The sequence below is a fragment of the Nicrophorus vespilloides genome, unplaced genomic scaffold, assembly GCF_001412225.1.
Source record: "Nicrophorus vespilloides isolate i.1.1-1 unplaced genomic scaffold, Nicve_v1.0, whole genome shotgun sequence".
Lineage (NCBI taxonomy): Eukaryota > Metazoa > Arthropoda > Insecta > Coleoptera > Silphidae > Nicrophorus > Nicrophorus vespilloides.
The window spans coordinates 48,583-62,407 of NW_017098920.1; the positions used below are offsets into that span (position 1 = coordinate 48,583).

Here is a 13,825-nt window from a genome sequence, read left to right on the forward strand (position 1 = left end):
TGTTTTTTTTTTGCAGTGTGTTAATGAATTAATAAAGTGTTTGAACAAATAATTCATTGAATTCTTTTCTTTATTCAAGTTTCAATTCACACTCGTAATAACTGCAATCATAATCATATGCGCTGAGAAGAAGCGGAACTCCAATTCGAAATCAACGTTGCCTAAACAAAAGGGGTATATTCGATCTGTTTTGTTTCTTCGTCACTACCAAACAATCAATACAAAGTCGTCTCGATCGTCTTTCTTCTGCATCATCGTCATCGCTTTCGTTACATCCATATCTCTTCTTGCCTCATTTTATATTTCATATATATCACTATAATCTATATATTTATATACGCTTAAAATCTATACATTTACAATTGTTGATCAATAAAATAAATTTAATCGAAAAAGAAAACGAACTAAATTTGGAATTCTATAAATAAATCACATAACGTAAAAAGAATAGAGGAGTAGGAGTTATGGTGAGGGGGTTGGGGGGAAGATAGGTGGCGGTTAGGACGTACTATTCAAATTAACATCGTCATTACACGGAATCATCTGCAAGCGAAGTAATAATAATCGATTAGATCGAATTGCAACTAAGCCTTCGCTTCTTTACGAACTTACCGTGATACCACCATTTTGTTTTCTTTGGGTTCTTGTTGCACGTTTTCACATAGAACGCATTGTCGGGAGGCCTCTTCTACAACAGACGAAAAAAAAATCCATTTTTATTATCGAATCAAACAGAAACACAATCATTTTCACTTCTTCACGGTACTTAAATAAAATGTGATTTGCTTTAACTATCTTCATTATTTTATGCTAAAATCAACGTTTTAATAAATATTTTCAATTAATTTTATAGCTTATCTGAGTTGTAATTAATAATTATAAATAATCACAAATCGATATGCTTTTACAATTGTTGTCCGGAAAGTTCGTGCCGAATCTCACTAAGTACAATTGGCTATACTTAAATACAAGATAATTGTTAAAAATAATTATTTTGTGTACATATTCTGACTGTTTTTAGAAAAAAAAATATGGTTCGCATCAAATAATTTGTGTCAGTTTAGTTTCCTCTTGAAGATTAATGAAATAAAATTCAGACTTTTCTATTAGACAATTAGGAAAGTCAAAAATGCCACTAAATAAGAAATATTCTGCTTTAGTTAAAAGAACTGAGCTAAAGTAATTCGCTAAGTTCTGAGCTGGTGATTTCAGCCTTGAAGGTTTGCTAGTAATAATGATGAAATCATTAAATTGATCGAGAATAATCCGCACTACATTAGCAGATACAGTGTAACCTCGCTTAACGAGTTCCAAAATTTCCCGATGTTCGTATAGCGAAACATATTAAAAAATACACAAGTTTTAAAAATGATGTAGCAGGCGCACAATCCGGGACTTCGCTTTTCATCGTCACTCGTTATGCGAATCGTTGCTCGTTAAGCGAGTCATTTTTCGTAGAATTCATTTTGCTCGTTAAGCGAGGTTCCACTGTATATTAAAAATTACAGCCTACATTTTTGTTGACAAAAAACCTCTAAATTCTAAGAGGATGGAATGTTTAAGTTGTGTTTAAGGTGTAACGTAATTAAAAATGTATATAAAGTTAATTCATTTTCTTGCAAAATCGGGACACACTTTCCGGACAACTCAATTTACAACATTTTTTTTTTCATTTATTACTAGATGATAAGTATCTATGAGTAAAATAATCCATATTCTATTTGCACAAACAAAAATTAAACTTGAGTTTTGCATGAATCAATCAAATGTAAATAATATAATAAAACGAACATTTTCTAAGTATTTTATGCGAATAAACAACGACGTTTCAAAAATAAAACTGTTTACAATAATGTTAAGATTTAACATTTAACGCCCACGAAAATTGAAAACTTATTCGCAAGTGAATGCGGAGCTCTAAAATTAACGCGAAGATAAAAAGAGAAAGTTATGAATCAACAAGCAGTCGTCTTTAACAACAATTCACTATCATTGCACAATACATATCAATTGCGTTGGCGTGATATGGAACATGATGGGCGTTTAATGAATTACATAAGAAAATTCTGCATTTCTCCAAAAAAAAAAAAGGATTATTTAAATTCAATTATTAATATTTTCAAGTATTGCATCATTTTCAGTATCTTTCAGATATAATAAAGTATCTTAGCATTAGTATTTGAACACATTTCTTCATTTAAACACAATAATTTATAATTTTGCATTTGTAATCAACAATTCCAATGGGAAAACTTAATTGTAAAATGTTTATTTTAGCTTTTTGTTTTTGCAATTGAATTGCTCTTGATCTACAAACAAGTGTGACTGAAGTTAGAGAAAGGTGCATTTGGCACAGATAGAAAACTCGTCATTTTTCGTTTGAACGAGTTTCAACAAATAAATACATTTCACCTTCAACACAATTTTCCAATCGATAAACGAACAATATAAAAGAAATACTTAGTATTTACAAACAATAGTTCTACGATTATGCAGTATTTATCAACTGCAAAATGAGCCATCAATTAATTATTTAACGCCGATAATACGAAAACCGTCCATGGAAATAATCATATTATAGTCTAAATACATATTAAGTATATTATAAATAACGGTAATTCCGATCGACCACAATACTTTATGAATTATCTACAAGTGTTTACCTTCGAAATAAACATTAATAGTATTATTAACATTTTCATAACGTAATCGTAAATATTATCCGCGTTTATAATAAAAATTAAACAGGAAAAGCTTACGTTATTTCAATACGATTAAATATTTCGCACTGAACATAACATTCAATAAATCATTAAAACAATATTACAAATGACCATTCTCAATTATTCTCACTTTAGATATAACGTGCACTATGCTTATTTCTCAATGACGACATATTTCAGTCTAAACATCAACTGCAATTTGTATAATAATAATAACCACTAAACGTCTACGCTGTGGCCTTCTTATTATTATAATCAGTTTTCATTCAATTCTAGTATTACACATGCATTTATTCCACTTCCCAGTGTATAATAATTCTCTTTACAAACACTATAAACTACTAATTTCACGACAATGGACAAGTTACAATTATCGCAGCATATATGCGGGCAATATGTTCCATCAATATCCCGCACTGTTTGAAACCGCACTAATCGAGGGAATTACAGCCACATACAATTAAACTTGACTGTACCGATCATTTATGTATTGTAAACTATTTTGTTTAATTTGTATACAAATTTGAACAATTAAAACTTAATTTGTTTTGAAATTTTCAAACAAGTTTATAGTCTATGCTAGGTACAAGTTGACCTATCACATAACTAGCAATACTTTATTGTCTACGCATTTTTTTCTGCTTTCTATAAACATTTACTAGATATTTAGTATAGTCTTCAAACACAAGCTTACGTTAAATTTATTTATTTCAGGCAACACTTGTTTGGCTTTCTGTGTAAGCTCTTCTGATCCATGCATACAAATATATTCGTCGAAACTGCTACAAATATCAGTCAAGTAAAATATAGGAAATCATTATTCGAAAATATTTGTATATTGTTGCTTCCAAATATAATTAGACCCTGCATTATTTTAACCAAATTAGTAAATATTTAGCTAAATTGCTTATTTTTCTCAAACATAAGACAATATTTAGATGCGATTAACATAGAGTTGTTGTGCAGTTTCTCTAAAACACGTCAATTAATTAGTGCATGTACGTCCTTCGCTCCAGTCAACCTCAAGATGACAATAATACCATCGCTTGTACGTGCATCAGCCGGATGACAACGTTTTCGGAACGCTTCCTGCTCGCTCCACCGACAACAGTAATTCTATTAAAACAGTAAATCCTCCGCAATACACCTAATCTCTTCCGTTCCGTGCATAAACAAATTCAATATTCATCCGATGTCTTTTTATTTCACCTCACTCGTGACCACAAACGTTTTTAATTCCCGAAGGTTACTACTTCAACGATGCGCACTTCACACTCTTCATATTTATAAACTTTAGCAAAATGCTCAATTAGTGCGGTAATGAACGTTTCTCAATAAGTTATCAGCAATTAAATAATCAACATTCGCTTTCCAATGCGAATAGTTATTTAAAAAAATATTATATATGACTTTCTATTAAGGACGTTATTCCGTTTCAAAAAAATGAAAACATAAACAGAAACATGATTCACTAGTATAATAGATAAAAATTTACCGGCGTGGGTCGCTAAATACAATTCCTAACATTATCATTACACTTTCGAAAAATTGCAGTCCTAATTGCTTCTGTTGCATTTTCAAGCATAAGTCAATGTTTAATTCATAATTTTGATTACTTTGTTGGCATAACAAATTTTAAAATTACATATTTGAATTGGTTCAGCAGATGCATATTCTTCTATGTATTATCTAACAAACTGTTCAAATTTCTTCATATATATATTTTCATGTATTACTTGTTCAAACAAAATATTATCTAATCAATTTTCCAGACTTGGAATGATATTTTAAAATTGGTTTTTCATTATTAATTAAGATTTTCAGTCAATTTTTGATAAGCATATGAAGAAATTAGCCTTACTAATAATAAATGAGTAATAAAAATTAAATAAAATATTACCTTCTCTTTACAGCTACTGAGCATAGATACGATGGAAAGACATACGGATTGTACAGAAAGAGCTGGAGACCAGTCATCCGTTAAAATTGACAGACAGATGTGTCCATTGCTATAGACATGTGGATGCACTGGTATATTAGCGCCAATAAAAGTCACCTGAAATGGATATGAAAATTTAGTGAAAGTAACAAATAAGGAGATGGCTGTGTTTACCTCTGGTGAGTCGAATGGGTACTTTCGGGAGAATTTGAATTGGAGCTGAAACTGTTCCCCCTCATACAATGTGCCAGACACACCCTCCATTTGTATGATCCATCTGAAATAAGAGTGTGCTTAGTACAGTTTGATAATGCATTTTGAGATAAGTGAATAAGTACTGCAGTATATTCTGCTCTGCAAGGTCTACATCAACTACTACCCCAGGTGGGGGCTCCTTCATGAGAGACATAAGCTCCTTCTGCAATCTCCTCTGAAACATAAGAAAACACCACACAAGTTATTTGGTTGAAGTCAAAGAATGCAAATTGTTGCAACAGATTTATTGACTTTTGGCGGAATCATAGGTAGCCTTGCCAGAACTGGCGAAGGGGATTTACCGTCACGTTTTGCGTTCTTCCATTTTTGTTTTGCGTCTCCCAACGACCGAGGGCTTGTTGTTCATATTGAAATGCGGTTTGCAGTCACGAAAATCGTTAAGGTTAATAATATCTCGGAGAAGTGAGAACCTCTTTCAGTCGGATGGGCAAAAGATAGCAGAAGGATGGATCTGTTGTTGACTTACCTCGGAAGGTGAGAGTCCTGCCATCTGAGCTGGCCGACAAATAAACTAAAATAAAACAAAAACTGTCCGCTCCTCGAGCAGCTCACGGGTTCCTTTCTGTTCCTGGCTGTTTCTTTATGTCTGTCTGTCTGTCTCTCATATGGATAAATGTCAAAGTCTTACGCAGCACACGTATCGACGCGCGCAGCCATAATCGTTAACAGCTGCGCGCATACCATGCTATGATGATGATGATAATGATGAACTATCCGGAATTTAATTGCTTCGATCTTTCGAAACGTAAACACGAAAGGGAACTGCACTCGAAATCAACCGAAAACCAGGAAACATATGGACTGAGCTGACATTTGACCTGCCCGGATAACCTGCAATTAAACGCACATAGAATCGATTTAAATATATATTGTAGTGCCGGTTGCCTACCTCACCGCACGCATGCTCTCACATTTGTTGCATCAGTGTTTCCAAACCTGCTAATACATCAGCTGTATTGATTAATAACTACAGTAAAAACGCTATGGTCGCCTGTATCACAAAAATCTGATACGAAAGGTCGTTGGTTCAATTCCGAAAAATCAACAAAAATTTGTGGTGGCTGTTAAACCCGAAAGGGGTAGAAATAGGGCCGGAGAGATTTATATCAATAAATAAATTGATATAAATCTCTTTTTATTAAAAAAATAATTAATTACAGTAAAAACCCGATTAACGCTGTTTCAGTATTACGCGGTAGAATTGGAATGGCACACGATTTTCTTGCTTTGATACTATGCCACAAAACTAGCGCGTTTCAGTACGAACGCTGTGTAACAGTTGATTTACGATTTGTCATCAACGTTATTTTTTACGTGGGACTCGTAACTCGTTTAACGTTGTTTCGTTTAGCGCTGAAACTTATTGGAACGTATCCGCCTCCCGCGTTAAGCGTATGCTTTAAACCAGTGATTCCCAAAGTGGTCTATATCGACCCTCAGGGGTCTATGACAACCTGCAAGGGGTCTACGTCAGCGAAAAAAAAAATTGGGGGGTCCACGATAGTGGATCTTAACATACACTGATAGTACTTATTTACTTACATTATACTATCTTATAATATAAAGACATATACATTATTTATAAAATTACCTATGAAGTAAAAAAAATATTATATATGTTTATAACATTGCGTAAGTTGTAAGATGTAGGCATTCGCGTTGTGGTCGCAATACATTTTGAACTTGTAAAAACCTGCACATAATGATATACCAGTATCATCTTGTTACAAGCATACGCGCAGTCTCAGAGCAAAGATCTTAATAATTATAAAGATGTCCCAATATAAATAATAAATTTACAAAAAAATCAATATCAGGTAAGTAGGGGGTCTACCCAAAACCGAAAAACTTGGCAAGGGGTCTACGACACAAAAAAGTTTGGGAACCTCTGCTTTAAACCTTCTCGCGCTATTTTTCATAGCATCGTTACTCGCGTCGCATCTGAGAAACTCCGTTTCTAAATGTTTAACTCTTTGAGGGGCTGTTGTACCACCTTTTGAATTATAAATATTTATTATTATAATTTTGTAGAAAATGTACAGGAAAGAGGAATTGCCATTTAATTTGGTTGGTAAGTCAAGGGATGAATCTTGATAGTCCATACCATCCGATGTTGATTCAGTTGACGAAGTTGTTGGATCCAGTTGTCTAGAAAATTGTTGGGTCTAGAAATTTATGGCCCCCTCGAAGAGTTAAATTTAACATCTATTGAGCAATAAAATCAATAAAATATTATCAGTTGAGAAAATATTGCTAAATCGTTGATTTAAATATGTTTGTTTGAAAAACAATGTATAAGTAAATTTATATACTACTAAGTTATGATATAGTTTCTCTTAGAAAATCTAATAAACTAGTAATAATAAAACTGTTTAGAAATTCACTTCTTCTAAGTCTGAGAATATTTGTTTGTTAAATACCAATAATACGCTTCCAATTGGAGATTGTGGACCCTTGTAAAATATCATTTGAACGATAACTATTGTAGATAAATATAGGAGATTGAAAACTAAAATCCAGTCGTCTACAAATATTTGCTTTGTCCGTTGAAACGTTTTTTTTTTCTTGATAAACTTCTTATTCATTAAATTACTTATATCTATCGGCCTATTAACGAGAAACTTTTTGATGTTAATTGCGTAACTAATTCTTTGGATACAAAATAATTATAAATTGTAAAAAGTGTACTAAATGTCGAATATGGATTTTATTATGTGAGCAGATGTTAGTTAAACATCTTAACGATTTGTTCATCAGATAAACTCGCATGAGGTCAAATAGCTAGATGAGGAGGTAAAGTGCAATTTCAGCGATATTCACGCTTGAACAAACAAAACGACAAAATATGTTTTATTAATGTTTATGATTCTGTAAGTTACAATTAGTTAGTTTGTGAACTTATCTACATATTGTATTTATTATGTAATGAGTCGACGCCACTTTCTAATTTTACTGATACAAAATCATATCATCTGATATATGTGTTTGTACAAAAAAAATAATTTACAAATTTTTCTACATGGAAAATCATTCAATAACATAGCATAATTTAAATAAGAAACATGTACCACTTTATTACATACATATAATAATAAAAATTTAAAAAAAAAAATGTTTGTTCCTAGAATGTAAACCTCTACAACAAATAAAAGTCGTAAAACTTCACTTTTCACAGTTTTCCAATAAACTTGTTGTGACTCGGTTTGTGCATCGATGCAATGATTCCATTGTAATTCACCACGTTGAATGTGTCGGAATAGTCGATGAGGAAATTGTCGCTTGTTGTCAATTTACCATCCAAACTCTCCAGAATCGCATCTCCCGCGCAAATATCCCATTTCTTTATCGCCGTGTTATGAACGTAAACATCCGCTTTACCTGCAACCACTTCAAGCACCTTAAAACCTAAAATAAGACTTCGTTAGCAACATCAAATGAATCGTATATAATTATTATAGAAACCTGATCCAGCTGCCTCAGTTATGCTAATTCTCTTCATGTTTTTCTGTAAATTCTCCTTGATCTTTCCACTGTGTGACTTTGAAACAATAACTTTCAACTCAGTGTCATCCTCCTCCTGTATTTCACCATCAGCTTCTTCATCAGCTGGAATCTATAACAAAATACTTATAGTTTGCTAAATTAAATAATGCTTGTTTTTTTTGTTGCTACCAGAATGGATTTTATGGAATTGGATTGCCCATTGCCCACCCAAGACCAGAAACTCTCATTTGAAAATGGTTTATAAATAATGCCCATGATGGGTCTTCCATTCACAGCCACACAAACCATGGTAGTGACATAGTGATACAGCTTTTCTAAAACATACAACAAAAGACCTCTTCAAATGTTTCCTTGGTAAATTCCTCAAAACAAACCTGTGTATTCCTTTGTGGCATCAAGTGGGTCAATCCAAACAGTTATGTCCTTCTCATAAACCAGAGAAGGTGGCAGTGATTTGAATTCATCCTCCTTACCAAATGAGTAATCCAGCTCATTTTCATCCTTGCACTCAGCTTTGGCCTCCTCAGAAACAACAACCACATTTGGGAAATGATGCTTTATGGTTGCTTTCATTGCACAATGTGATTGGAAATCTGCTGTGGTCACCACATCATTGAGGCCTTCTTTGGTCTTCCCCTTGCTTTGCACTGTGAGTTTATCTTTGACAGAGACCACCTCAATGCCTCCATTCTTAGCTGCTCTGATCGCAACACCTAACAGTTTCTTCAGGTCCACCTGAGGGGCATCCTTCAGAGAGTTATGGGTTGTTGCATTGCTCCTATTAGAAATCACATAAAACAATAGCAGACACGATATGCCGCAAATAATAAGAAATCCTGTTCGGTTCAGGTGTATTGCACCGCCCAAATTCATGTTGTGTAATTCAACTGTTTTTCACCGGATTCGTTAATTAACATAGTCCACTATGACCTGTAAACTAAACATTCCTAATGACTTTGGCAAATGTCACTTCAAAAAATAATAAACATGAAGTCGTTCCTTTGATACACACACACAAAGAAAGTCCATTCAAATTAAAAGAAAACTTTCTCATAGTTCATTGATTAATAATTGAGTTAAATTAAATCTTAATAAAGCCTTCGATTAGGTCATAAATAATGCAGTGAGAAATATTCTGAAGGAAAGTCACGATCATGAGGATGACGAGTTCGTGACTAAGTTCATTGTTGTAAGTTTTTATTAAAAAGAAAATCTGAAGTTCACTCAGAGCCGGTCAGTCTTAAGATTTATTTTCATTTTAATTTGTTTTTTTAATTTGGAACGTGATTAATTGCAAGCGAGTAAGTATGTAGTGAACAGTTATGGTGCAGAAGTCAAAGGTTGAACAGGTGATTGAGCAAATTAACTCAACAAATGCCAAGTGGGTGGCTTTGTTAATGGTCATTGGATTCGCCTGTTATCATGAATTATTGCATCTCAGATATGGTAAGAATGTCGCCGTCGTTTGAATCCCCTCCATGTATCTATAATTAACAACATATCATTGTTTCAAGGTTCAAACTCATGTCAATGGCTGCTCTCCAATGGAAGGTACAAGGGTGACCAAGAGTGGCAGCCGTACGGCTGCATGTTACATCACTACAGCACAATGTAAATATTCATTGCAATTAAATGGTGCAAAATTCATGTGGCTTTTGCAGAGATACAAGGAGATGCCTACGATACATAGCTTTTTATGGGAAGGAATCTCAGTTTATATTCATAGGTGATTCTAGGATAAGAGATCTGTATGTTGGTTTTGTCACACACCTTCAGCAAGGGGGTGATGTCACATCACCCCCAAATGAGGCTGAAACGAATCTCATTCATGTTGATAATAAGCTGAAAATCAGAGTTGAATTTATTTGGAGCCCAAATATCTCCAAGAAGATGGTGATGGAGTTTAAAAAGTGGAAGTCTGCGGAAACGCCGCCATCAGTTGTGATAGCAGGATGTGGCCTGTGGGTTATAAAAACAGGTAACGCGTCTGAAGCCACCCTGCAGCAATACAGTGTGAATCTGACAAGGCTAGTGCAGCCCATTGATTCTCTGCACAGGAGAGACACTAAAGTGCTCTGGGCGTTGCAAGAGCCTGTGAACACCGATAAATTGAAGTCGGATTATCATGCAGTCACTAATGAACAAATAGATCTTTACAACAAAGCAGCCATCGAGATACTGTCGTATTCGTCGGCGGAACTTTGGTGGAGCGCTCGTCTGGTAGCGCAGGGGATGCTATCAGAGAGCAAAGATGGTATACATCTAACGCCTAGGTCTTTGCAACACAATACTCAAATCTTACTTAACATGTATTGCAACGACAATATGAATTTTAACGATGGGACTTGCTGCAGCTCAGCAGAGACCTATACAATCCTTCAGATTGTAACGTTTTCTATACTCGGAGTTTGGTAAGTTTTCATTTCTTAAGTTAGAAAAAAGAAAATATTGTTATGATTAATTTGCCGTTTTCTTTTAGTGTTCTGATATTTATAATAATGGTTTTACATCGATGGTACATGAAGTGGAGAGGAAAGCCAGTGCAGGAATACATCCTATTACCGAACGAGGATAATAACATGCTTCATACGCCGATTCTCTCGATAACACCAGGAGAAGACGTGCGCACGTTGTTCAAGTCGCTGACGATAGTAGCAGTGATCATGTCGTACTTCTTCATTTGCGATCGGACCAACTTTTTTATGAAAGAAAATAAATACTACTCTGAATTCAGTTTTTGGTTACCGATAGGCTACGTGTTCGTGCTCGGGCTGTTCTTCACCGAGGATAGCAACTTCACGAAGATACTGCATAGGGATCAGATGAACGAATGGAAGGGTTGGATGCAGCTCGTCATACTGGTCTACCATATGACCGGAGCCTCTCAGATCCTGCTGATCAATATGCACATCAAGATACTCATCTCCGCGTATCTTTTCTTACTCGGCTACGAGCAGTTCGTCTACATGTTTCAGCACGGCGATTTAACGCTTGTCGGGTTGTTCAAGATGCTCTTCCAATTGAATTTTATGACCGTAACGTTGTGCCTGTGCATGAACCGACCCTACCAGTTCTACTACTTCGTTCCGCTGCTGTCCTTCTGGTATGTAATGTGCTACGCGGCGCTGGCACTGCCGCCGCTCATCACGGCCCAAAGCTCGGAGAACAATATTGCTCAGTACTTTTATTTAGTCATTAAGTTTGTGGCATTGTTCAGTGTGATTACGATATTGTTTATGTCCGAGGTTTTCTTCGAGAAGGTGTTTGTGACGAGGCCGTGGAAGGCGCTATTCGTTACGACCGACGACGACATCCACGAATGGTGGTCACGCTGGAAACTGGATAGATATTCCAGTTTGTATGGCATGTTGTTCGGGACTATCCTCCTTCTGGCGCAGAGGTACAACCTCTTCGACGATAACAACCACAACAACTTGTTCTCCAGGGGAATCGCGCTGAGCGCTACCTTGGCCAGTCTTTTGGGATTGTCCTGCTACATCCCCTTCACGTTGCTCTGCAAAACGGAGATGGACTGCAGCGAAATTCACTCGTACATCGTTTGCCTCCCTATACTCAGCTACGTCGTCTTGAGGAACATTTCGGGTGTCTTGAGGACTCGCTACTCCAGCCTCTTCGCCTGGTTCGGAAATATCTCGCTCGAACTTTTCATCAGTCAGTACCACATATGGCTCGCAGCAGACACGCACGGCGTCCTGGTGTTGATCCCAGGGTATCCAGTCCTGAACGTCATCATAACATCGTTTATATTTGTGTGCGCATCGCATGAAATCCATCGTCTCACCAAAGTTCTGCTTCCCTACGCCATTCCGGCTGATTTTAAATTGGCCCTGAGGAATCTCATATTATTCATGGCCATCCTCGTGCCCATAGGCATCAACGACGGCATGTTTTGAACAAAAAGCTTATTATAAAAATGAATTGGAGCCAAAAAGAGTGTTTGTTCATTCCTTCTTTCATTAATTTATTAAGTAAATAAATAAAATGCTCCAATTTCTTTTAAATAATAATGTATTTAATACTTAATTTATAATAAAATATTATTTACATTAAATGTTTTATTTGTTTCTTTTATCACAGCAGTCTGATAAATTCGATATGTATTTTAAATACAATTCAATGCATCATCATGAACTGACATCATCCTGAGATTCCGACTTTTCCAAAGGCAGGTAATTCTTAACATAAGATGTGTACACATCATAACCCAGGGAAATGGTACTGTCATACAGAACTCGGTACTTTGTGGGCAGGAAATAGAAATTGATGAATTGCGCTGGAGGCCAGACTATCCATTCTGCAACATACAACCTCCAAGCTTTCTGCTTAACTTCCTCAATGAAATTCTCCATGGATGATTGTTCGAGGATGGCCAGAGTTATGAAGAATGTTCCAATAACCAGAGGAGAACAAACCAATTGATCTACAACCAGTTTTCCCATAACCATTTTCATTGAGGTACCTGGCCATCTCTTGTCCAAATACTTGTAGTACCCATGGCAGAGCATACCTATTGTAACACCAGAGATGGACATATTCAGCGTTCGTCTCTGATCCCAGCTGGGCAACTCCTCCTTGAAGATTTCGTAATTTTGTTCCAAAACATCGCCAACTCCAGAAAGACCCAAGGAGATGGTTACGTTCGTGTACAGAAGGTACTTTGAACTAAATGCCACCTTAACATATTTACCGAAATTTGTGAACACACGTGTTGCCATTTTCCCATCTAATTAATACCTTCCCTCGGAAAAGCCGAAATTTTTAAATAAATTACAGGTTGAGACCTAATGTCATAACCACATGTCGATGATTACATCAAAATCTTATAATCATGAATGTAGTTGAGTATAGTTGTACATATTATACTCAGTGTTGCCAGATTTTCCAACATTTTTTATAAAATTAATTATTGCTCACTTAATAACAATTATATGGAGCTTATGCTCAATACAACATCTAATTCGACCATAATAAAAATATTCCAATGCAGTGAAACCAAAAGGGTGTCAGGAATTGAACCGTAATAATACTACTTTATTATTTAATTAAATATACTTAATAAAAATAAGTAATTTGTAAACAAAATGTGCAAATCAAATCTAATTATTTATAAATATTCTCACATCTCTGTCATTGTGAAATAATATTATATACAATATTTAATATACATACTATGTTATATAATTGTAATTAATAAAATTATTACAAAGTTTTTTTCAAGCCATTTGCAATATGTTTAAGAAATGAATGCTGTATTTTTTCCTTTTAATTAAGTTACGTAATATCAAAATACGCAGTTTTGTTGTGAATTTAAATTTTAAATCGCTTTAATCAGTGCTACCAATATATGCATTATCGATAAAAA

The 13,825-nt window shown here is 35.0% G+C and overlaps 3 protein-coding genes and 1 pseudogene across 3 annotated transcripts; 1 reads left to right on the plus strand and 3 right to left on the minus strand.

Annotated features, from left to right (window-relative positions):
- Positions 1-371: 371 nt before the first annotated feature.
- LOC108563601 (ubiquitin-conjugating enzyme E2 W) lies at positions 372-5,771 on the minus strand. Its single transcript, XM_017922329.1, has 6 exons — positions 5,405-5,771; positions 5,001-5,092; positions 4,837-4,939; positions 4,624-4,779; positions 613-688; positions 372-543 (listed from the first exon to the last, which is right to left on the minus strand). Exons 1-6 carry the CDS (start codon positions 5,426-5,428, stop codon positions 530-532), a joined length of 465 nt encoding a protein of 154 aa, XP_017777818.1. The 5' UTR covers positions 5,429-5,771; the 3' UTR covers positions 372-529.
- Positions 5,772-7,993: 2,222 nt separating this feature from the next.
- On the minus strand, positions 7,994-9,430 carry LOC108563603 (putative inositol monophosphatase 3). The gene is made up of 4 exons (XM_017922333.1): positions 8,817-9,430; positions 8,611-8,756; positions 8,401-8,551; positions 7,994-8,343 (listed from the first exon to the last, which is right to left on the minus strand). Exons 1-4 carry the CDS (start codon positions 9,313-9,315, stop codon positions 8,108-8,110), a joined length of 1,032 nt encoding a protein of 343 aa, XP_017777822.1. The 5' UTR covers positions 9,316-9,430; the 3' UTR covers positions 7,994-8,107.
- Positions 9,431-9,584: 154 nt separating this feature from the next.
- On the plus strand, positions 9,585-12,430 carry LOC108563604 (CAS1 domain-containing protein 1). Its single transcript, XM_017922334.1, has 4 exons — positions 9,585-9,888; positions 9,957-10,053; positions 10,104-10,853; positions 10,922-12,430. Exons 1-4 carry the CDS (start codon positions 9,765-9,767, stop codon positions 12,354-12,356), a joined length of 2,406 nt encoding a protein of 801 aa, XP_017777823.1. The 5' UTR covers positions 9,585-9,764; the 3' UTR covers positions 12,357-12,430.
- Positions 12,431-12,527: 97 nt separating this feature from the next.
- LOC108563595 lies at positions 12,528-13,302 on the minus strand (annotated as a pseudogene).
- Positions 13,303-13,825: the final 523 nt, after the last annotated feature.